The 26,635-nt window shown below is 35.6% G+C and overlaps 1 protein-coding gene across 4 annotated transcripts; it reads right to left on the bottom strand.

The window, feature by feature from the left end:
• Positions 1 to 1,278: 1,278 nt before the first annotated feature.
• Positions 1,279 to 13,923, bottom strand: ednrbb (endothelin receptor type Bb). 4 transcript variants are annotated; one of them, XM_048194887.1, is made up of 9 exons: positions 13,769 to 13,923; positions 10,716 to 10,863; positions 10,270 to 10,635; positions 10,082 to 10,194; positions 9,542 to 9,746; positions 8,872 to 9,018; positions 8,093 to 8,226; positions 7,654 to 7,762; positions 1,279 to 1,765 (listed from the first exon to the last, which is right to left on the bottom strand). In XM_048194887.1, exons 3-9 carry the CDS (start codon positions 10,627 to 10,629, stop codon positions 1,703 to 1,705), a joined length of 1,131 nt encoding a protein of 376 aa, XP_048050844.1. In that variant the 5' UTR covers positions 10,630 to 10,635; positions 10,716 to 10,863; positions 13,769 to 13,923; the 3' UTR covers positions 1,279 to 1,702. The 4 variants fall into 4 exon arrangements, with proteins under 4 accessions (XP_048050844.1, XP_048050841.1, XP_048050842.1 ...); XM_048194884.1 differs by lacking the exon at positions 1,279 to 1,765 and adding an exon at positions 5,436 to 5,707; XM_048194885.1 differs by lacking the exon at positions 1,279 to 1,765 and adding an exon at positions 5,436 to 5,707 and having other exon boundaries at positions 10,716 to 10,833; positions 13,769 to 13,910.
• Between the last annotated feature and the right edge of the window lie 12,712 nt (positions 13,924 to 26,635).

Below are 26,635 nucleotides of genomic sequence, written 5' to 3'. Positions count from 1 at the left end.
CACACATTATATAAAATGCACTGGTAAACGACTCCTGTCACTTTGTATCAAACGGCCATTTACCGAATCAAAGCATGGTGCTGACGCTCACAACCCTGATGCTTAATTAACTTTACACTGTGTAATTAACCCCGGAACCACCGAGACACAGAGGACGTAATTAAAGTGTTTCATACGACTATATGAATGTCGTTCCTTTTCAAATCTACATTCAGAATATTTTGCAATTTTTATGAATATGGAACAAAAGTCATTTCTTCATTCAATTTGTCAGTACAAACAAGCCTAACCTTCAGAAAATGGTGCTTGTCAGTCTAAAAGCAGTGTTATTTAAGCATTACTATTATAGTTTAATTAAATTAGCTTTTTTTTTTAAGTTTCAGTTTTCAATTAACTTTCACTTTAATTTGTAGTAATTTTTGCGCTTTTGTCATTTTTATTACTTTAAAAAAAACATTGTGTAATTTGTTTTTATTTCAGTTTTTAGTATACTTTTAGTACTTCAGTTAGTTGCCAAGGCACCATTTCTAAATGTCATTTAGTTTAAGGTTTTTAATCTAATATCTATTTTATTTTATTTTATTTCAACATCATTTAAAAAAAAAAAAAAAAAAATGTTTTTAAATAGTTTTAGTTAAGGACAACAGCCTCAAAGTGGATTTCTTTACAATTAAAAAAAGTATGTTTTGTCACTAAAACCAAAACCTTTTACATTTGTTTTTTTTACATACATTTTTTATTATTTTGATAAGTGCATTAAAGCTGACATTTATGTTACAGAAGATTCTATTTCAAATAAATGCTGTTCTTTTGAAGTTTCATCAAAGAATCCTGAAAAATAAAATGTATGACAGTTTCCACAAAAATACGAACTGTTTTCAGCATTGATAATAATCATAAATGTTTCTTGAGCAGCAAATCATCATATCAGAATGATTTCTGAAGGATCATGTGACACTGAAGACTGGAGTAATGATGCTGAAAATTCAGCTTTGATCACAGGAATAAATTACACTTTACTATATATTCACATAGAAAACAGCTGATTTACACTGGAATAATATTTTGTGATTTTTACTGTATTTGTAATCCAATAAATTCAGCTTTGATCACAGAAATAAATTACACTTTACTATATATTCACAGAAAACAGCTGATTTACATTGGAATAATATTTCACTATTTTTACTGTATTTTTATTCATATAATCATAGTGAGCAGAAGAGACTCTTTCAAAAACATTAACAAATTTTACCAACCTCAAAGAGTAGTGTGTGTGTATTTATTTATTTATTAACTCAAATTAGGTAATATTTGTCCTTTTTTGCAAATCAGCAGAAGATGCAGGGCAGTTATTAGGATTGATTCCACATCACGATAATACTCCATTAGCATTCCTTTAGGAACATTTCAGCCTTTGAAACAAAGCACTAAATTAGCTCTAAATTAGAAATACAATTGATTCTTAACATTCTGACTAAACGGACACATTGCGATTTGAAAGCTCACTTCCAGCTCTTGGAAACGAGCCACCAGAAGGAAGTCTCCTCCATGACCGCAGAAGCCGGTGTGACATCATGTCCTCAACATCGGAGTAAGTGGCTCACTGGCAGGAGCTCAGAGCCATTAACGGCAAGATTCAGCATCAATTCCCACCTGGAGAAATTATCTGACCGCTGCTGCTGTGCCCTTCAGCAAGAACTTAACCCTTCAGCGGCTCCGGGCGGCCCTGGACTCCTGTCCCTGCGTCAGATAGAACTAGATACTGAGAAGAAGAAAATAATAATGAGACATGAAAACAATACGCATAAAACTGTAGCTACATACTGTACATGCAGATGTTTGAAAAACTACTATTTAAAAGCTTCTCACATATATCTTTCTATATATTTAAATGCATATGGTGACAAAATGGTTGCACTTTATTTCAATGGTCCACTTTACACATTCTACTAACTACAAGTAACTTTGCAACTACATGTCAACGAACTCTCATTAGAGTATAGAGTATAGTATATCATTAGACTGTAGTTACTTGTAGTTAGTAGAATGTCTGTTGAGGAGCATCAAAATAAAGTGTTAGTAGATATTAAGCACTAATACTCTAATGACTGCTAGTTGACTGTAGTTACTTGTAGTTTGTAAAAATGTCTGTTGGGAGCATCAAAATAGTGTTTTTATATTAAACAGACTGTCTACTTATATTCTAATAACTAGTAGTTGAAAGTACTTGTAGTCAGTAGAATGTCTGTTGAGGAGCATCAAAATAAAGTGTTAATAGATATTAAGCACTAATACTCTAATGACTGCCAGTTGACATGTAGTTCCGAAATAAATTACTTGTAGTTGGTTCAGTAGAATGTCTTAAGTGGACTAATAATATAAAGTGTTAGCTGATATTAAGCAGACAGTCTATTAATACTCTAACGACTTCTAGTTGACATGTAGTTACTTGTAGTCAGTAGAATGTCTGTTGAGGAGCATCAAAATAAAGTGTTAATAGATATTAAACACTAATACTCTAATGACTGCCAGTTGACATGTAGTTCCGAAATAAATTACTTGTAGTTGGTTCAGTAGAATGTCTTAAGTGGACTAATAATATAAAGTGTTAGCTGATATTAAGCAGACAGTCTATTAATACTCTAACGACTTCTAGTTGACATGTAGTTACTTGTAGTCGGTAGAATGTCTGTTGGGAGCATCAAAATAAAGTGTTAGCAGATATTCATAAAGTATAGTAAAAATTGAATTGTTTTTATTGTATTTTTGATCAATCTTACTGACCTCAAACAATACATATATAGTGTTGGGGAAAGTTACATTTAAAAGTAACGTGTTACAATATTGCGTGACTCCCTAAAAAAGTAACTAATTCAGTTAGTTACTTTTTATGGAAAGTAATGTGTTACGTTACTTTTGTGTTACTTTTTCTCACCTGGGCTTGCTTATTTATTAACAACAACAACAACAACAGTTCTATTTTTTGGCAAAATGTATTTTGTTGTAAATTTAAAAAGTAATGTGCTACTTTACTAGTTACTTAATAAAAGTAATCTGATTACGTAACTACGTAAAGTTAATTGTTATGCGTTACCCCAACACACACACACATATATATATATATATATATATATATATATATATATATATATATATATATTATACATATATATATATATATATATATATATATATATATATATATATATATATATATATATATATATATATATATATATATATATATATATATATACAGTACAGTCCAAAAGTTTGGAACCACTAAGATTTTTAATGTTTTTAAAAGAAGTTTCGTCTGCTCACCAAGGCTACATTTATTTAATTAAAAATACAGTAAAAAACAGTAATATTGTGAAATATCATTACAATTTAAAATAACTGTGTACTATTTAAATATATTTGACAAAGTAATTTATTCCTGTGATCAAAGCTGAATTTTCAGCATCGTTACTCCAGTCTTCAGTGTCACATGATCCTTCAGAAATCATTCTAATATGCTGATCTGCTGCTCAAGAAACATTTATGATTATTTTCAATGTTGAAAACAGTTGTGTACTTTTTTTTTCAGGATTCCTTGATGAATAGAAAGTTCAAAAGAACAGCATTTATCTGAAATACAAAGCTTCTGTAGCATTATACACTACCGTTCAAAAGTTTGGGGTCAGTAAGAATTTTTATTTTTATTTTTTTGAAAAGAAATTAAAGAAATGAATACTTTTATTCAGCAAGGATGCATTAAATCAATCAAAAGTGGCAGTAAAGACATTTATAATGTTACAAAAGATTAGATTTCAGATAAACACTGTTCTTTTGAACTTTCTATTCATCAAATAATCCTGAAAAAAAATATTGTACACAAATATTTTGTACAATTGTACACATTAAATGTTTCTTGAGCAGCAGATCAGCATATTAGAATGACTTCTGAAGGATCATGTGACACTGAAGACTGGAGTAATGATGCTGAAAATTCAGCTTTGATCACAGGAATAAATTACTTTGTGAAATATATTCAAATAGAAAACAGTTATTTTAAATTGTAATAATATTTCACAATATTACTGTTTTTACTGTATTTTTAATTAAATAAATGTAGCCTTGGTGAGCAGACGAAACTTCTTTTAAAAACATTAAAAATCTTAGTGGTTCCAAAATTTTGGACTGTACTGTATATATATATATATATATATATATAAAATTTTTCCTCCCCAAGCTTTTTCTAAATCGAGGACAAACCCCAGTGGATATGCACATAGTAAAATATGTTGGGATTCCTCATGCACTTCATGCATCTGGACCAATAGCAAGCCAATAATAAGCTTCACAAGCTTCTCTCTGGATGTCTACTCACGTTTCATCATCCACTTGTTCAGAACAGAGCCAGATTTAGCTGACAGTATTTGCCAAAATGATCCTAATATTTGAGAGACATGTGGGTCAAAGGCAGGCAGCGGTTGGAAATATTCCAATCTCAGCTTGTCTTGCGCTTTTGACAGGCCTATCAGGTGTTTTCACCATTCTACCCTTTCCTTCCTGGCCTCATTCTGTCATCGCCGCTCTGTCTCCTGCTTAAGTCTTCCGTAAAGTGTCCCAATGCACAACACATGTAAAAATGCATTATAAATAGGCGAGTCATCAGTCAGTCACTCAGCGGTGTGAAGGCAAATCCACTGGTGTCGCCAATTTAGTGCATTTCCATTGTTGAGTGACGGATGGAGCACAGGCATGAAAGCGGGAGTTCCAGCAGCCGCGCTTTCATCATTTCCGTCACGCGTTTGACATATAGCGGCTAATCAACAGCAGGCCTATGCTCGTGAACGGAGACTTCATTATTCGGATTTTGCTTATATCTATATTTATCCGTCGGAGTCGGGCCAATTACGCGGTTTTATCCACGAAACCTGCGGCTAACACCTGGATCGTTTGAGTGATGATTCATGACCTGTGTCACCCGATATAAATTTGCACGGGGAAAAAAACACCACTTTATGTAATGGCTGGGATTGAGTCAACAAACCCTGAGGGAGTGTGTGAGCGCGAGCGGATCGTGTGTGGCTCACCTGCCAACAGCACAGGTGTCTTCTACACAATAATAAGCTTAGTTTGTACGGCTTGTCTCGTGAAATGACTGTACTTCAGAATACAACCTTCTGTCCTGACCCGAAAATGAGTCTCAGCTCTGCAGGGTCACAAACAGCTGAGAAAGATGCATATAATTATATGCAGCTGAACATATTGTGCCTACAGTAGGTTGAATATAAAAATAGAAAGCACTTCCTATACACTACAACTCAACAGTTTGGGGTCAGATTTTGCAAGGAGGTAATTAATTCTTCCATTCCTTCAAGATGCATTAAATTGACGCCACAACCACAAAACAACAACAATCACGAATTATGATATTTTCCATTTTTAATGCAACAGAGGAAAGTGCTTTTCGTTCATCTTGTATATACAAAAACAAAGTGACAAAAAAAATAATCAGAAGCTAATTTAAACTTCTAAAACATGCAAAGTTCATTAGAAAGTTGTTTCTATCGCTGTCAGCAGACGACGACTCCCGTTTGCCGGAGGTACTGTTGTCAGACGGCGGCTCTGTGACCTTTGACCTCATGAAACTTCCCTTCTCTTCCTGAAGGGGAACAGGGCCGGACGAACGGAAGCACGGAGCGCCGAGAGCCGCCTGATGTGGGAGCACAGAGCAGCTGTTAACTCACTGGATTACAGTACAAACACTGTTAACATGAGCTGTGATAGAAACCAATCACTGCAGACAAACACCTTCACTTCTCATTAAACATATGCAAATGAGGTGCCTGAGCCGATTAACATGAGGCATTGTACATGATTTATGGAAATGTTGTGCACAAGGTCACTTTTATGTAAAGTCAAACTCAAACTTTTCACTCTGTCAGGGAGAATAAAATGAAAAGAATCCGCAGTTCACCTGCTGTCACATCCAATTTCCTGCGATACATAATACTTATTCATAATTCATCTGTAAACAAAGTGTGTGCGAAAATCTGCCTCAACTAATCTAAAGATCTGATCCTTGTTTAATCGCTTTCAGTGCCGCGTTTACAGACGACGCCAATAAAAATGCTAATTAAATCTGCTTTTCTTTTCCCTTTTTTGCATCATGTTGTCAGTGACTAGAAATACAGTTTATTTATCTGCACAAACTAACAGATGTTTTCCAGTGTAATCTCATTGACAAAGCAACATATTGAAAACGATCATACTCGTTTCTAAAAGTCTTTCATTTAGCTAACTAAATGGGAGCTACTTAAGAGAAATATATATAGGTCAATGACATGACGGGTCATTTTTGTTGTCCAAAGGCCTTAATAATAATAATAATAATAATAAAACAAAGATATGACATCTAAAGTGTGTGAGGTAGTACAACTAGATCTCTTTTATTGAATCCAAAAGGTTTTAATTATATTTTTCTACATATAAAGGTATTTTAAAGATTCTGAAGTGTCAAAAGGTCATTCGGTTTAACCGTCCAATCGTTCATTAGTGATTAAAATATCTTAAAATGTAATAAATGTATATATTTTTTATTCTGGCATGATTTTATAGCATCATTTATCAACATTAAAATTATGTGTAGAAGTCGTTGCTTTGTTATGAGAGAGAATGTCCGGAAAAATGAATTTCATTGATGTCATTCGGAGTAACCGATATAAAGAGACCATTTTGGATCAAGTCATGCGGTCAATATCATGTGACAGGATGTGACATCATTCAAACGCATGCAAAGGACCACATGGTCATGAAGCAAAGTAACTAACTCTCTCTTAACTATTTGAAAAATTCATGTTTTCACTTGTTCATACGCATGTCCCGAAACATCAGGTCATTCGGTGCAACTGCTATAAAACATGGAAAATTATGTAATATTTTACAAACTTGTACTAAATATAAAATGTTTGATTGTCATTTTGCTAGATATCAGCCTGTTAGCATTGTTTTTTTTATAAATATCGTCATTCATTTGTCCATCTCGTAATTGATGACAAAAGCAGTGTTAATTGGTTATGAAAAACACAATCTCATTGATTTCTCATTGATCTCCATTATGTTTTTTTTACACTTTTAAAAAAACTTATTCATCAATGACCCATATATTTTTATATATATATATATATATATATATATATATATATATATATATATTTTTTTTTTTTTTTTTAAATAGAAATTAATACTTTTATTCTGCACTTTAAGAGGAATATCACAGTTTCCACAAAAATGTGAACTGTTTTTAACATTATAATAATCATAAATGTTTCTTGAGCATCAAATCATCATATCAGAATGATTTCTGAAGGATCATGTGACACTGAAGACTGGAGTAATGATGCTGAAAATTCAGCTTTGATCACAGGAATAAATTACACTTTATTATATATTCACATAGAAAACAGCTGATTTAAGTTGCAAAAATATTTCTCTATTTTTACTGTATTTTTGATCAATTAAATGCAGCTTTGGTGAGATTTCCTTTGAAAACAAACTTTTGAACAGTAGTGTATGTTCTTTAAAAACAAATATTGACAAATAACTAAAGAGTATCAGAATTTACTGTAGGAAATCAAAGAGGTGAGGAGCACATCTTACTCTGAAGTAGTTTCTGAATCTTTTGCTGACCGCATACAGAGCCATGGGGTTGATGCAGGAGTTCACAGACGCCATGTTGAGGCCGATGTAGTCAAGAACAAGAAAAGTGCTTAAACAACAAAAATATGTGATCACCATCACTACAAACACGAGGTCTCAAACACCTACATAGGCAGTATTTTAAGACATGATGCCCACATCAAGGCTGTTTTACAAAATAGGCAGCATAATAATGATCACATGCTTACTTTACACGCATAATGCACTACAACAAACTCAGTGGCAAATAATAATAACAGTAATAAAAATAACTCAAGATAATGAATGAGGCGAGAGAATTACTGATTATGAACTCAATTCAGAGTAAAGAGTTTGTATGGTGCTGGTCTTTGGAGCTTATATGAGTATATATACATGTGTTTGTTGTAGTAAATCTAACCTCAGTAAGCTGCATCTGTTGGGGTCACGTTCGTCGTAGATGGTTAACTTGAGGATCCGGCTGAGGTGAAGAGGAAACCAGCAGACTGCGAACACCAGCACCAGACAGAAGACGGTCCGGGCCGCCTCGCGTCTCTGCCGGGCCCAACACAGAGCATTCATTACAGGGACATTGTCAGTGCTGCTACTGTCAGCTATTAAAATAAAGCCGTCATATTAGATCACAACGTCAACTTCAATAGTTTCAGATCAAAACTATGGAACAGCGGAAATATAGCGGTTACCCTGGTAAACCCTGCAGCTGCGCTTATTAATACACTGAAAAAACTCTTTATAAATAGGAAAATTAGGAGGTAACCACTTGTGAATTAATCTTCCGGGTTTTAACATCATCCCTGCATCAAAAAGTACCCGGACCTACGACTAGATCGGGCGAGATTCTGACAAAAGCACAAGAAAAATTGACTTAAAGTAAATTAAAATGAAAAAACAATATAAAAAAATCAGATTCAAAATATTAAATACTACTTTAGTTTAGAACTAATACTAAAATAACACAGTACAGTAAATGACCAGTTCACACCAAGGACGATAACAGTAGTTTTAAAAATCACTCTCAATGTAAAAGAACAGCTCTGTACTTTGAAAAGAAAAAAGCTTTTTGCCTCAGCATGAACATTTAATGATAAAGACGGGCGAATAAGGACCTCACCGATCATTCTGATGTCTATAGGAGAGTCATCTTTATCTCAGATATTCAGATGAACTCTTTAAATATACCTGCTTCATGTGTTTGTCCAGGACCGACTGCTTCACGCTTCCGCTTAAGATCCTCCGAGTCATCAGAGAGTAAAAGACGGCGGTGCACACCAGCGGCACCATGAAATAAAACCCAAAGAGCCACCAGTCTTTGGCCATTTTATAAAACTAGAACAAGAAAAAAGAGAGTTCCTGATGAGCTTGACTTTATTTCAAAGGAAGCACATCATCATTAGACACTCCAGATCTGAAACCACAAGCTGTTTGATGAGGAAACAAGACTCTCTATCAAATGTTCCTCACATCATACTGAAGTATTACTTTTAATGAAATGCTTGATTATTTTGTATTGATCATTTATAGAGTCCCTATTATGACCTTTTTAAGGTTCCTAATATTGTTTTGGGAGTCTCAAGGTCAAAAACACTTTCGTTTTCTCATAATATACATTTAATTCCACCTCAGTTCTGATAAAGTTGCAATTACTGTTTTTATGTTTTATTTAGTGGCGGAAACGGGCTTCCATACTTTTTCGCCATAACTATTAACAAAGTAAAAAATGGGTATATGATTGTTTGACTTTACAAGTACAGTTATTTTTTCTGAAGAAAACTGAAATTCGAAATTGAAATTTGAAATTCTTCATGTTGGGTTTATAAGTGAATTCGTCCCACAGTACGTCTCAGTTTACCTGCATAAATGGAGTGGACTGTACAGGATGAAGGAGGCAGATCCGCAGACGCTCGCCTCTGTAATCCATCGCAATCAGATCAAATGCAACGGCCTCCGGAACCGCCAGTAATGTTGATATGATCCATATTAAAGACAGTTTGATGACAGTCCACTTGGGAAAACCGAGAGCTTTGGTGCGACTCGTTGATGAAACGACTCGGTACCTTCAGAACCACAAACGTTCTGTTTTAGGAGTCAGTGGTGCATAATATATGATTACATGTGATCTGGATTATGTAAAAATTACACCAAAATTACAAGCATATCAGAATGATTTCTGAAGGATCATGTGACACTGAAGACTGGAGTAATGATGCTGAAAATCACAGGAATAAATTACACTTTATTATATATTCACATAGAAAACAGCTGATTTACACTGGAATAATATTTCACAATTTTTACTGTATTTTTGATCAGATAAATGCAGCTTTGATGTTCAGTCTGTTTTAAAACCAGACAGATTAAAATCAAATGTAAGAGATGCCGAGGCTCTCACCGGTCTACACTCAGAGCGCACAGGCTCAGGACGGTGATCCCAACAGAGCTTTTCTGAATAAACGGCACCAGTTTACAGAGCAGGACACCAAACGGCCAGTCGACCGCCAGGAGCTGCAAAAACAGAACAAATGCATCAGTTCATCTCATTTTTGAACTTTTTTAATGCACAATTCTAACAAAAGATACCTTATAGACATTGATGGGTATCCCAATCATGACGTGTAAGATATCGCCCAGCGCCAGACTGCCAATGAGGATGTTGGGTCCGTTTCTCATGCATTTGTGTTCTTTGATTATTCTCAGAAGAGTCACGTTTCCAACCATCCCGAGCAGCAGCACCAAACACGAGACGACGCTGTTGATGTACTTGAAGGCATCTCTGATCCGAACGGGTCCGGAGCACATCGGGGTTTTGTTTGCCGTGGCGTCCGGCGATTTCCATGAGATATTCTGTGCCGACCATCCCGGCTCTGCTGTCTGAGCAGTAGTGAACCCGAGTGAAGTATCGAAGCACAGCAGTAACAGGACGATGGCGGACGCCTCCATGTGTACCTGAGGAACATCAGGTTTGAATTAGGCCACATGCTGGAGAATAATGGTTCTGCTGGAGATGTTTGTCTGTTCGCTCTTACCTGCAGCTCTCTGTGCTGAAGGTGAAGGTGAAGGTGAGGCGTGTTTTATATACGCTAGTGTTTTACAAGCAGCTGCTGCAGCGCAATAAATCATGAGTTTTGGCTCGATCTCAGACGCCTGCGGGTGTGACACTGAGTAATCCTGAGTCTGTGATGTCATACATGCAGCGCTTCATTCACACTCATCATCATCATCATCATCATCATCACTGCTCTTTATTCCTGACTTATCAATGTTTGAACAGATGTTCACTGGAACCATCTATCCATCTATCTATCTATCTATCCATCCGTCTTCTGTTCTATCTATCTATCTATCTATCTATCTATCTATCTATCTATCTATCTATCTATCTATCTATCTATCTATCTATCTATCTATCTATCCATCCGTCTTCTGTTCTATCTATCTATCTATCTATCCGTCTTCTGTTCTATCTATCTATCTATCTATCTATCTATCTATCTATCTATCTATCCATCCATCTTCTGTTCTATCTATCTATCCATCTATCTATCCATCTATCCATCCGTCTTCTGTTCTATCTATCTATCTATCTATCTATCTATCTATCTATCTATCTATCCATCCATCCATCCATCTTCTGTTCTATCTATCTATCCATCTATCTATCCATCTATCCATCCGTCTTCTGTTCTATCTATCTATCTATCTATCTATCTATCTATCTATCTATCTATCTATCTATCTATCTATCTATCTATCTATCTATCTATCTATCTATCCATCTATCCATCCGTCTTCTGTTCTATCTATCCATCCATCCATCCATCCATCCATCTATCCATCTTCTGTTCTATCTATCCATCTATCCATCTATCCATCCATCTTCTGTTCTATCTATCTATCCATCCATCCATCCATCCATCTATCTATCTATCTATCTATCCATCCATCTATCTATCTTCTGTTCCATCTATCTATCTATCCATCTATCCATCTATCTATCTATCTTCTGATCTATCTATCTATCTTCTGATCTATCTATCTATCTATCTATCTATCTATCTATCTATCTATCTATCTATCTATCTATCTATCCATCTATCTATCTTCTGATCTATCTATCTATCTATCTATCTATCTATCTATCTATCTATCTATCTATCTATCTATCCATCTATCCATCTATCTATCTATCTTCTGATCTATCTATCTATCTATCTATCTATCTATCTATCTATCTATCTTCTGATCTATCTATCTATCTATCTATCTATCTATCTATCTATCTATCTATCTATCTATCTATCTATCTATCTATCTATCTATCTATCCATCTATCTATCTTCTGATCTATCTATCTATCTATCTATCTATCTATCCATCTATCTATCTATCTTCTGATCTATCTATCTATCTATCTATCTATCTATCTATCTATCTATCTATCTATCCATCTATCTATCTTCTGATCTATCTATCTATCTATCTATCTATCTATCTATCTATCTATCTTCTGATCTATCTATCTATCTATCTATCTATCTATCTATCTATCTATCTATCTATCTATCTATCTATCCATCTATCTATCTTCTGATCTATCTATCTTCTGATCTATCTATCTATCTATCTATCTATCTATCTATCTATCTATCTATCTTCTGATCTATCTATCTATCTATCTATCTATCTATCTATCTATCTATCTATCTATCTATCTATCTATCTATCTATCTATCTATCTATCTTCTGATCTATCTATCTATCTATCTATCTATCTATCTATCTATCTATCTATCTATCTATCTATCTATCTATCTATCTATCTATCTATCTATCTATCTATCTTCTGATCTATCTATCTATCTATCTATCTATCTATCTATCTATCTATCCATCTATCCATCTATCTATCTATCTTCTGATCTATCTATCTATCTATCTATCTATCTATCTTCTGATCTATCTATCTATCTATCTATCTATCTATCTATCTATCTATCTATCTATCTATCTATCCATCTATCCATCTATCTATCTATCTTCTGATCTATCTATCTATCTATCTATCTATCTATCTTCTGATCTATCTATCTATCTATCTATCTATCTATCTATCTATCTATCTATCTATCTATCTATCTATCTATCTATCTATCTATCTATCTATCTATCTATCTATCTATCTATCTATCTTCTGATCTATCTATCTATCTATCTATCTATCTATCTGCACAGTGTTGTTTTTCTCGCTCCTGCAGACATGAACACAGTGTTGTTGTGCTCAGGAACAGTACAGCTGCTCCATATGCTCTCTTTTGTCTCGAGCTCCTGACTCACTAGTTTACCCAGGTGAAGGGACTTGATGACAGGGTCATCGCCATGGCAACCAGCACAACTCAGACAGAGCGGGAATGGATGAAGCGCAGCAGGCAGGCGGACAGCTGTGCGGGTGAACTGACTACAGCATCAGTCATCATCCGCTCAAAACACTGCTGCTGTTTTCTGCCTCATCTTTATTCCTCGCCCCAGACCTAGGGTTCACCAGCCATAAATATTTCTTACCTGCCAATAAAATGCGTATAGTGTATTATTTATTATTTAAACATACACAGTTTAAGATACATTACTTTGAGCCAATCACCTGAGATGTAAACATCATGTGACTGATCACGTTATATCAGAACTCTCAAAGCAAACAGAGAAAATATGTTATTTCATGCTTTTTTAGATCCCTCACACACACAAAAAGTCCCTGGAAAAACATTATCTACTGTAAATGTGATTTTCTTTTTTTTTTTGGTGCAATTATACCAGTGTTGCTATTGTTAACTAAAATGATTAAAGATAGTTTGTTAATTGAAACATAATGTTGGACACATTCTTGTGTTTCTCGCAGAAGAAAGAAAATATGTTTGGAAGGACGTGTGGGCGAGTAAATGATTTTCAGTTTCATGTTTGGGTGAACTATTCCTTTCACTCGTCAAGCGTTCAGGAACAGGTTGAACTCCTGTGAATCAGGCACATGATTGTACTTCCAAACACACTCTCGAGCAGCAATAAAAACATCATCTCCGGCAGTTACCTTGACCGCTGCTCTGACGGAGATACAGGAGGACGAGACGCTCGCAGCGTTTCATTTAAGAGCCAAAGGGAGACGCTCACTTCATGGACGGACTGTCATCCTTGACCGCAACACGAGAAGTGGGCGTTACATATCGGAATGGAGTCAGATGATTGGAGGAGGGACTGATGACATCAGGTGAAAAGATGTTTCACAGGTGAAGTTATTACATTCTGATTAAAAACAATGAAGATTAACATTTATATATGTATTTATGTAATCATCTTTTTTTTTTTTTTTTTTTTTTTTTAGAAAAATTCCATTTTGATTCATGATTTATAAAAATGTGTTTATTCCAATTATTTAAAGTACACATGAAATCAAAATGACCGTATCTACTTTGTTAGTGCATATTACTAGTCTTGTGGTAAACAATTAATCCGTGCAAGTTAAAACACAGAAAAAAATTGCTTTTCGCGGTAATCTTTAATCAAAATCTGAAAAGTTACTTCCGGTCTGGAATGGCGTTCCTTCTCTGATGACGTCAGTTTGACGGCTTGGGTTGAACACGCGAAAACCCCTCCCTATGAGTGAGATATGGAGAGGACTTTTTGGGTAACAGCCACTAGATAGCGCTCCGGTAGCGCGGCCGCCATTATGGGGTGAAAATACTAACTGGACCATTGAATCCTTCACATCTTACGCACCCAAAATCTGCGAATTTCACTGCCAAATCAGAAGCGCAATAGAACAGTTTTTTTTAATTAAGTCAGCAGTAAATTGTATGATCCTACAGCAGGGGTCATCAACTATATTTGTCCAAGGGCCATAATTTTTCTCTGCAGACACTGTAAGGGCCAGATACTCGTAATATAAAATAAAATTAGAATTGTATCCTAATATGTTATTATTTGATATACTAATTCTAATTCCAAATGTATTTTATTTTTTACATATTACCTGTACTGCAGCAAGCCACCAGGGGGCGATAGCGATATTTTAGGCTTCATATTTGTGAGGCTGTCAAGCTGTCCATCACTGTCACGCAATTGTGCGCTAATCCCAGGCAAGGAAAATTTTGACATTTGTGAAAAAATGAGCACGTGAAACAATAAAAGATGTTCAATGAGAGCAACGCGTTTATCGTCATTCTTGACTGAAGGCAGGCTATGGCACAAGCTACTTTTCAGAAGGGTTTTTTTTTTTCGTTAGATTTAAAAATAAACAAATATGGAACGGACCCGAATATTCAAATATTCGTTCGGTGGGTTGGTATTCGATTTGAAAATTTGACATTCGAATATTTTTTTATTTTTATTTTTTGCACACCTGGGATCCCCCGCGAAACGGTTCTCATTCCCCTTGAATAAGGCCGGCGACACACTGGCTGCGTGAGCGTCTCAGCTGCGTGGCGTGTCCGTTTTTATGTCGGCTCCCATATTTAACAGGTTGGAGTTTGCACACTGAGACACGCGTCTCAGGCGCGCTCGAGCCACGCGGAAAACGCGTGCATGCTAGAAATAGAACCGACGCGTGTTCCAGCAACGGGAGTGTTCAGAACAGCGGAGTTTGTATGGACCGAAGTGCATGTCTGAGCTTGTGTTTTGTTGCTTTGACACTGTGGAAAATACAATAATAGAAACAAAATGTATTAGCATTTTTACCCGTTATTATCAATCTAAATTAATCTCGTTTTTAATTTAACTTAATTTCGTTTTTCTTTATTTAAATTTCATTTTTCTTTATTTAAATTTCGTTTTTTCTTTATTTAAATTTAGTTTTTGTTTATATAAATTTCGTTTTTTCTTTATTTAAATTTCGTTTTTTCTTTATTTAAATTTCGTTTTTCTTTATTTAAATCTACCCTTACTGTGCCAATTTGTTAGTCAGAAAAATATTAGACTACCTTAAAAGTATTGCTTAATTTAACAGACCTGTGTGTGTGCGTTTTATATCACTTGTGCAGTGTCCGTTCTCATAAGCCCTGCCCGCGTGAGGTGCGCCGCTTCCCGCTCGCGCTGTTCTGACTGTAGTTTACTAAAAGTTTATTAATTCTGAATGTGTCGCGTCTCGCGTGTCCATCTATATTGCACCAAATGCGACACTGCACTGCCTTGTGAAGTCGATTGGATGAACGGTTCTCGAAATAATAAAAATGCAAACGGACATACAGACACAGATTCCTGCCTTTATTAGAGAGAAAAATATGTTCAGCCCCTCTCTCCGAAGAGTCGATGTTCATTACTACCGAAGCTTCGAAGCTCAAAAAATGGTATTCGGACCAGCCCTAAACTTTTTTCCTCTTACAAGGCTATTCCTGAATTCAGTATTATTCTGGGGGCCGGATGGAAATCTCTGGCGGGCCGGATTTGGCCCGCGGGCCGCCAGTTGACGTTGCATGTCCTACAGTAAATGTTGTGTTGTCTTATATATGTTTTATTTTACCAGTTGTGGAATCCACCATTCAACCATCTGAGGTAACGTAGTTAGCCTACTTTATTGAGTATTTCCATTTTATGCAACTTTACACATTTATTCATAGTAAATTAATAATTAATAAATTTAAGATCATCATCTTTGCAGCGAACAATATATTTCAGACCTAGTGGAGTAATAGTAATAATATCTAGGTCTAAATATATTGTACGTTTTAATGGATCACGCTACAAACATAATGATCTTATAATTCATGATGCATTGCTGTGTCCGCTATCCCATAATTCACACTTTTGGACACTTTTGCTTTAACGCACATTAGACAACACTGCAAAATCAAGCTGTTATATTCATATTGTCCAACAATTCCCAATTTTTCTGATGCATGTCCTTAATTTAATTTCATATGTTGGTGTTAATTCAGCCTATATTGGCCTTTTAAAGAATTTTAACCAAAACTGACATGGGTTTCTTGAGAGCAAAGGTTTTGTGGAGAAAAAAAGTGGAAGAAATAAAGTCTGTATAATAAACCGTTAAAAAATTAAATGATCACTAGTTTAGTGTTTGTACATTATTCTGTGTTGTCATCATTCAGGTTTTCGGCTAATTTCAGCTTTAATGTACGTTTTTTTAACAAAGCAGCTGATATTCCCATTGAAATCTAGTGGACCGCGACTCGCTTTCACCCCAAAATGGCGGAAACGCAGGGCTGCTGCTGGGCGCCGGTGTTGCAATGGAACGCTCTATTGACTGTCGCTTCTTGTTAGTGAATATTCTTTGACCTAGTCCCACAACACTGGAGAAAAGTCGTTTGCAACTTCCGGTTCACGTGGACTTTAAATCATTATTATTTATTGAGCATTTGTAACTTTTATCATAGTGCTGCTTTCACTGTGTTGTAGAAGTAATAAGGCTGTGCGTTAGTGTGTTTTATTTCACACACACACACACACACACACACCACACACACACACACACACACACACACACACACACACACAGCAATAAAATATGTACTATATAAATTAGAGCTGTCTTGTAAGAGATGCAAGTAAAAAAATGCATGGATTTCTTTTTTTTTTTTTTTTTTTTCTTTTTTTTTTAATGCTTGTATAATTTTAATTGAAGTTTCAGGTTTTTGGGGGAATAATGGCTTCATCCAATCTCTTGTGCCTTACATTTCAAAATTTCCCAATAAAATAAATAATAATAAATAAAATTACAATTAATAAATACACTTCTAATAAACAAATACAATTAAAATTAATAAATTAATAAAATTAAAGATTAAAATAAATAATTATAATTAAAATAAATAAATAAATAAAAAGTAAATAATTAAAATAAATAAATACGATTAAAATAAAATTAAAATAAATACATATAATTAAAACAAATAAAAGTAAAAAATAAATAAATTACAAGTAAATTAAAATAAATAAATAATAAAAAGTAAATATTAAAAAAATAAATAAAATTCTAATAAATATATAAAATTGAAAAATAAATAATTAAAATTTTTTAAAATTAATATATATATATATATATATATATATATATATATATATATATATATATATATAGGCCTATATATATAAATAAACAAATCAACTTAAAATAAAAAAATATATAAATAAGATTAAAATAAATAATAAATAAGTAAAATAAATAAAATTCTAATAAATAAATCAAATAAAAAATAAATAATTGATAATAAAATTAATTTATAAAAATAAATAAATATAATTGAAATGAATCAACTTAAAATAAAAATAAAAGAAATTATGATAAATACAATAAAATAAAATACAATTAAAATAAAAATACATAAATAAAACTTCAAATTACAAATAAAATAATACATTAAAATAAATACAATTAAAATAAATAAACCAAATTAAAATACATAATTAAAATAAATAAATACAATTTAAATGGACAAATATGAATAAATGAATGCATTAGAAGCATGAGCAGCTAGTGAACATGAGCTGAAATACTAAAAGTTTAGTTGTAATTCTGTATAATTAGTTTTGTTACAAAGATGCCTTTTATCTTGAAGGAGAATCCAGATAATGAAAATGAAAGTTCCATCCAACACCAGATCACACATTCTCATCTATGCAGTTAAAACACCGTCTGCACAAACTCAAACTCCTTCGACAAATTTCCCTCTTCCTCTCAGAGAAAAGAGATTTTATCCAAATCGCTCACCTTTTGTCACAATTCCGCCGGCTCTAGGAACATTCTGTGTCTCTTCACAATACGTTCAATCACGCAGTGAGCAAATTCACGTTTGTGAGTGGAATATTGATGTGCGATTCACGAAACAAAGGCTCTAAATCATCCTCCTACTGTAATACTGCGGCCTTTGACACAGGAGCGAACAGACGGCCCACGCAACAGCACAAACGCGTAAGAACATCCTAATTAAATCATTATAATCAAAAGGTTGCATATTCAAATCACAGAATTATCATCAAAGTTGAGTATTACAATCTGACATGCTCAGAAATGCTATTTAATGGCTTTAAAGGTTTGTGTATTTCATCTGAAGCGTCTCTGCAGCACAAGGTAGGCGAGTTTGAGTCTGTCCCTTAACATAATTAGCTTCCCTTCTGGAAATGTCGCTGTCATAATCTGCTTAGTGGGAGCTGGTGAATTCATCTCCATTGTAATGAAGGACAAGCACAGGCAGCCAAATGTGCGAGCCATCGTTACCTCCAGGGGCCAATCAGCATGCTATCATCCTAATGGATTCATCCCGTCCGTCCGGTACATCCGCGCTTCTCAGCTCACGGGTCACCAGAGCGCCGGTCTGTTCTGCTAACAAAACAATGACAAATGCAACCAAACATTAACCATGTGCATATAGTTATAGAATAAGTTTGAACAGTAGGAGGAGGAAACACTTCCCATTTCTTTTGTTGTTGATGTCAAAGGTCACGCTTCCGATGAAACTATTCTGTATTTTGGTGTAAACGGGTCAGTGACGTGACGGGTCTTTTTTTTTTGTCCAAAGGCCTTAATAATAATAATAATAAAAACAAAGATATGACATCTAAAGTGTGTAAGGTAGTACAACTAGATCTCTTTTACTGAATCCAAAAGGTTTTAATTATATTTTTCTACATATAAAGGTATTTTAAAGATTCTGAAGTGTCAAAAGGTCATTCGGTTTAACCGTCCAACCGTTCATTAGTGATTAAAATATCTTAAAATGTAATAAATGTATATATTTTTTATTCTGGCATGATTTTATAACATCATTTATCAACATAGTGCAAAATTATGTGTAGAAGTCGTTGCTTTGTTATGAGAGAGAATGTCCGGAAAAATGAATTTCATTGATGTCATTCAGAGTAACCGATATAAAGAGACCATTTTGGATCAAGTCATGCGGTCAATATCATGTGACAGGATGTGACATCATTCAGACACCTGCAAATGACCACATGATCATGAAGCAAAGTAACGAATTCTCTCTTAACTATTTGATAAATTCATGTTTTCTCTTGATCATACGCATGTCCCGAAACATCAGGTCATTCGGTGCAACCGCTATAAAACATGGAAAATGTTGGAATATTTAAAAAACTTGTAATAAATATAAAATGTTTGATTGTCCTTTTGCTAGATATCAGCCTGTTAGCATTGTTTGAAAAATTTTGGTTCGAAATTTTGGTTAAACCAAATGACTTTTTTGGTGACAAATTTTGTCCATCTTGTAAAAAATGACAATGATGAAAAAAATGACCACATAATCTCATTGTTAACACTTAATAAAACTTCAAAATTAATTATATCTCCATTATGTTTTGTTTACACTTATTTCGTCAATGGGAGATTCTAGTTAAATTAGTCAGATGTGATGCTCTTGTCCAAAAGTACCACTATTTAAAACCTAGGCCTCATTTATAAAGATATTTGCAGTAGAATGAGCCTACATGTAAATATATGACCATTTTATTTAAGTAAATAAATATTAAATAAATATTAAAAAATGGCCAGATGTTCCCTGAAATTTCCACACCTTCAAGTAAAGATCAGCCAATAGCATATATCTGCATCAAGTAGAAAAAACCCCATAATAATTTGGTAAAGTTGTATCTTTATGTAGACCTTCTTTAAAGTAAGATCATAAGAAACAAATAAATACAAGTTTCCTGAAAGGAGTCAATAACTGTATTTATACAAACCTTGATCATTTCTGTAGTGGCCCTCCAAATAATCATAGGGAAAGGAAAATGGTGCCACCTGCTGGAACACTTGAATACATGTGTAAATCTATGCAGGATGAGCGAGTGTCAGGAACTCAACACTTCCAGTGATTCACTCGGCGATCAATCAACTCATAAATCAATCACATCCTGATCATGCAAAAGGTAAGAACTGATTCGATTCCAGAAAAAAGCACCAACCTTGATGTAGACATTTATAGCAGTACCTGAGGATTTACACTGACGATGGACTATGAACAAAAAGGGTCAGAACCAGCTTCATGAGAAGAATCAGGAACGATGTCTTTAGTAGCTTTCTGGGCCTCGAAAGTGGTAATTAAAGTGCTGTCTATGGAGGGGCCAGAGAGCTCTGGGATTTCATCAAAAATATCTTAATTTGTGTTCTGAAGATGAATGAAGTTCTTACGGGTGTAGAACGACAGGAGAACTGTTGACAGTTTCACCATTTTGACTCATAGTTTCAGTGGTAGGCCTTGCGATGTTATTTTTGTCATCAGGTTAACCTCAAATATATATTTGAATTTACCCAAAGTAGGTGACGGTTTTAGTAATATACTCCTTGAGATGATTAAAATGTTGAAAACTTTCACAGTGTGTTCATTTATACCCAATTTAAAACATATTTTTCTTCTTCATATTTTTAGATTTTAAAATAAATTTCATTATTTTGAATTCGAGACCAACACTCTTCAAAAACTGACATTGCAAAATCTAATTTAAGCAAACTGAAACATTGCGGTGCACAAACTGTGTTTTCTTTAAAGGATAAATTGTGATTTTTGTGAAGAAAATTGTTAAAAATATATATAATTATCTTCAATGCACATGAAAAGTATACTAAACTGTAGAATGAATCATATACACATGCAAGTTACCTGCGTTAATCTTGAGTTGAGAGTAAAAACTGAATCAGAAAGAAAGAGAAACTAGACACTGTGTGTATTTATCCACACCTGGACTTCACATTTCTGCAGCTCCTTCATATAACTAACAGAAAGGTAAACGGCGCCACCTGCTGGAAAACTTACAGTATGACTTACCCCCTGACTCTTAATGCATCGTGTTTCCTTCTGGAGCATCAGTGAATGTTTGAACCTTTTATAATAGTTGAGTTTGAGTCCCTCATTTGTCCTCAGTGTGAAAAGACGGATCTCAAAATCATTCAGTCACTGCTGGAAAGGGTTCAAATATACAGAAGATGCTGGAAAACTGATGATCTGCAGGATCTGGAGGGTTTTTCTGAAGAACAGAGCTCAGTTTAACTGCTCAGGACAAACAAGAGACTCATGAACAACCATCACAAAACACACAAACAGTCGTGGATCATCAGGTAACCACACACAGTATTGAGAATCAATGCTTCACATACTTATGAATGGGGTTATTTTAATAAATTCAGCTTTTTTTTTTTTTTTTTAACATCTTTTAACATTTTTTTTATGTAAAATATCTTACTCAGGACAGTACTAAATAAAAAATAACATGCATTTTGTATTATCTCTCTTATTTTGTTAAAATTATTCACATTTTCACAGATTCTGCAACCTTTTCTTGCAGCTGTACTTCTTCAGACCTCTCGTGTGAGTCGAGAATCAGGCTAGTTGTCATGGACGATGTTTCTCACACTTTATTTACTGTGGGACCCACATTTTTCACTGTTTCTCGACTCTTTTGAAACACTGACACTGACACGAAAGCGTCTTTTGCGTTGTGAGATATTTTTGTGTGATCGGACTGATAACCAATCATTAAAAGTGTTACCAATCACCGATCAGGAGGAACTATCTCAGATCACATTACATTCTAGCTCTCTCATACTGTGAGTTTTCCAGCAGGTGGCGCCGTTTACCTTTCTGTTTAGTTATATGAAGGAACGCTGCAGAAATGTGAAGTCCAGTTGAGGATAAATACACAGTGTTTAGGTTTGCCTTCATCAGCTCTTTCTGTCTTTCTGATTCAGTTTTTACTCTCAACTCAAGATTAACGCAGGTAACTTGCATGTGTATATGATTCATTCTACAGTTTAGTATACTTTTCATTGCATTGAAGATAATTATATATATTTTTAACAATTTTCTTCACAGAAATCACAATTTATCCTTTTAAGAAAACACAGTTTTGCACCGCAATGTTTCAGTTTGCTTAAATTAGATTTTGCAATGTCAGTTTTTGAAGAGTGTTGGTCTCGAATGGTTCAAAATGATGAAATTTATTTTAAAATCTAAAAATATGAAGAAAAAAAATGTTTTAAATTGGGTATAAATGAACACATTGTGAAAGTTTTCAACATTTTAATCATCTCAAGGAGTATATTACTATAACCGTCACCTACTTTGGGTAAATTCAAATATATATTTGAGGTTAACCTGATGACAAAAATAACATTGCAAGGCCTACCACTGAAACTATGAGTCAAAATGGTGAAACTGTCAACAGTTCTCCTGTAGTGTAGAGGCAGTTCTTGGATAACATGGTTTTCATGATCCCATTGTTAGACTAGTAAGTCCATAGAAGATAATCAAAGGAATTGTTTGCCATTCTTAAAATTATTTTAAACATCCAATGGTGCATATGGCAGAACAGATAAAAGAACAGTAAAATACATGTTCTACTTCAGCACTTAATCTGAGTGTTGACAAACTCACCAAAAACATCCTTTCCCTTGTCATATCAAAATAATGTTTAAAGGGTTAGTTCACCCTAAAATGAAAACCCTTTCCAGCAGTGACTGAATGATTTTGAGATCCGTCTTTTCATACTGAGGACAAATGAGGGACTCAAACTCAACTATTAAAAAAGGTTCAAACATTCACTGATGCTCCAGAAGGAAACACGATGCATTAAGAGTCGGGGGGTGAAAACTTTTGAACAGGATAAAGATGTCCACATTATTCTTATTTTGTTTAAATATCATTGTTTTTCATTTAGTACTGCCCATCAGAAGCAACAGAAGATACTTGCATGTTTCCCGGAAGACAAATTAAATACAATTTACCTTGATATTTGAATTCAAAAGTTTTCACCCCCCGACTCTTAATGCATTGTGTTTCCTGAATGTTTGAACCTTTTTTAATAGTTGAGTTTGAGTCCCTCAGTTGTCCTCAGTGTGAAAAGACGGATCTCAAAATCATTCAGTCACTGCTGGAAAGGGTTCAAATATGCAGAAGATGCTGGAAAACTGAAGAATCTGCAGGAGCTGGAGGATTTTTCTGAAGAACAGAGCTCAGTTTAACTGCTCAGAACAAACAAGAGACTCATGAACAACCATCACAAAACACACAAACAGTCGTGGATCATCAGGTGACCACACACAGTATTGAGAATCAATGGTTCACAAACTTTTGAATGGGGTCATTTTAATAAATTCAGCTATTTTTTTGTCTTATGGATTATATGTAACATCTTTTATGTAAAATATCTTAAAATTCAAATATCGCGCCAAGAGCAAACGGCTGCTCAATGACGCATGCGCTGTTCTGATCCGGTTCACCTCATTACAGCTCCAATAAAACATGAAATTGCAGGTACATTTTATAACTCATTAAACAACTCTGGAGCGATATCAAGTTAATAGTAAAAGTATTTGGTGAATTTGCTGCAATAACCTTCATTTCATATACGGTCATTAAAATCTTCGGTAAGAATTCAGGTTTCAGGTAAATCTCCAAAAGCAACAAAAAATAATCGCAACAAGCGTTAAAGGGTTAGTTCACCCAAAAATGAAAATAATGTCATTAATTACTCATCCTCATGTCGTTCCACACCCGTAAGACCTTCAGTCATCTTCAGAACACAAAATTAATTGCATTTTTGAACTCATGAAACTTTGCCCACGCGTCAGAAGTGGTGAAAATTTGATATGGGTTTTAGAATTAGGTGTGGCAAAATGGCTCGATAGCGCCACCTACAAAATTTCAACGAAGTGCCCCTGACCCTACGTTTCAGGTAAAAGTATGAAATTTGGTACACACATCTAACTGCCCAATACCTTCAAAAAAGTCTCTTGGAGCAAAATCTGAAAACCGAACAGGAAGTCAGATATTTTGAATTAACTTTGCAATTAATTTTTTCCATTTACAGACGTTGTACTTTAACAAACTCCTCCTAGAGCTTTAATCAGATCAATGTCATATTTGGTCAGTCTAATCTAAAGGCCGTTGCAATGTTAAATTGCAAAGATCTAGAGTTTTCACTGAAGGGCGTGTCTGTGGGGGCCTGACAAAATTCGATGTTTCACCATGAAGTTGTTTTAACTCGGGCATACAATACGACCTACCCCAAACTTCACATGCGTGATAAGAGTCCAGGCATAAAGACATCTATATGCCAAGAGCGCCACCTGCTGGCAACAGGAAATGGCATGATTTACACTGTAATTCACTCCCAGAAACACATTTCAATATGCCACAAAGCGCCAAACATACTAGAAACACGTTAAATCATGCAAAACTTGGCTGAGTGCTAATGTATGTGATTAACACCATGAAACAGGAAATTGTTGTAACTCAGGCATACAATGTCTGATCTGATCTGATGTTCAATCAAGGATTATGTTGAGGAGTTCCTAGAGCTTTCTCATCTGCTGACATGGAATGATGAAACCCTTAAGACTGTTTTTTGATGTGGCTTGGATGACCATCTGTACCAGCAGGTTCCAGCAGCAGCTACCACATGCTCTCTGGCTCAGTATGTTGATTATGTGCTGCGGTTGAATGGTTCTTCCCTCACAGTCGGTGAGGTTGATGAAGAGACCACCACCACTCAACCACAGTCATCCTTGGCCATTCCAGAGCCTCGTCCCAAGATGGTCGCAATTCCAGAGCCACGTCCCAAAATGGCCGCCAGTCAAGAGTCTTGTCTTAAGATGGCCGCCGCCACGCCTGAGCCCTCGGTCAAGATGGTCGCCGCTGAATCTGAGCCCTCGGCCAAAATGGCCACCACCGTGTCTGTAACTCCGACTCCCTTCCTCGTCCTGAACTGCCTGATCCGCCATGGTGTCCTGAACTTCCTTAACTGCCTGATCCGCCATGGTGCCCTGAACTTCCTGAACTGCCTGATCCGCCATGGTGTCCTGAACTTCCTGAACTGCCTGATCCGCCATGGTGTCCTGAACTTCCTGAACTGCCTGATCCGCCATGGTGCCCTGATCTGCCTGATCCGCCATGGTGCCCTGAACTTCCAGATCCGCCATGGTGCCCTGAACTGCCTGATCCGCCATGGTGCCCTGAACTTCCAGATCCGCCATGGTGCCCTGAACTGTCTGATCCGCCATGGTGTCCTGAACTGTCTGATCCACCAAGGTGTCCTGAACTTCCTGAACTTCCTGATCCACCATGGTGCCCTGAACTGTCTGATCCGCCATGGTGCCCTGAACTTCCTGATCCGCCATGGTGCCCTGAACTGTCTGATCCACCATGGTGTCCTGAACTTCCTGAACTTCCTGATCCACCATGGTGCCCTGAACTGTCTGATCCGCCATGGTGCCCTGAACTTCCTGATCCGCCATGGTGCCCTGAACTGCCTGATCCGCCATGGTGCCCTGAACTGCCTGATCCGCCATGGTGTCCTGAACTTCCTGATCCGCCATGGTACCCTGAACTTCCTGAACTGCCTGATCCGCCATGGTGTCCTGAACTTCCTGAACTTCCTGAACTGCCTGATCCGCCATGGTGCCCTGAACTTCCTGATCCGCCATGGTGTCCTGAACTTCCTGATCCGCCATGGTGCCCTGAACTTCCAGATCCGCCATGGTGCCCTGAACTTCCAGATCCGCCATGGTGTCCTGAACTTCCTGATCCGACATATCGTCCTGAACTTCCTCAACTGCCTGATCCGCCACGGTGCCCTGAACTTCCTGATCCGCCATGGTGCCCTGAACTTCCAGATCCGCCATGGTGTCCTGAACTTCCTGAACTGCCTGAACCATCATGGTGCCCTGAACTGCCTGATCCGCCATGGTGCCCTGAACTGCCAGAGCCACCCTGGAGGCTCTCTACCTGCCAGTACCGCCATGTTCACCTGTCCTTGACCTCCAGGATTTCAAGGTGCCCGATACTGAGATATTGAGCTTCAAAGTTTTTGCATTCCATTCAACTTTGTAGATAGAATTTTTGTTTTCTGAATAATAACAAAATACAAAATGTACACAACATTTAAATAATGTAAATAAGTTGTCAAGTGAATAACTCAGTTTTGACAAATGTCAGATATA

This window comes from Megalobrama amblycephala, linkage group LG6 (assembly GCF_018812025.1).
Source record: "Megalobrama amblycephala isolate DHTTF-2021 linkage group LG6, ASM1881202v1, whole genome shotgun sequence".
NCBI classification, from domain to species: domain Eukaryota; kingdom Metazoa; phylum Chordata; class Actinopteri; order Cypriniformes; family Xenocyprididae; genus Megalobrama; species Megalobrama amblycephala.
Note: the sequence above shows the minus strand (reverse complement) of the source record. Positions and strands in the feature narration are given on the sequence as shown.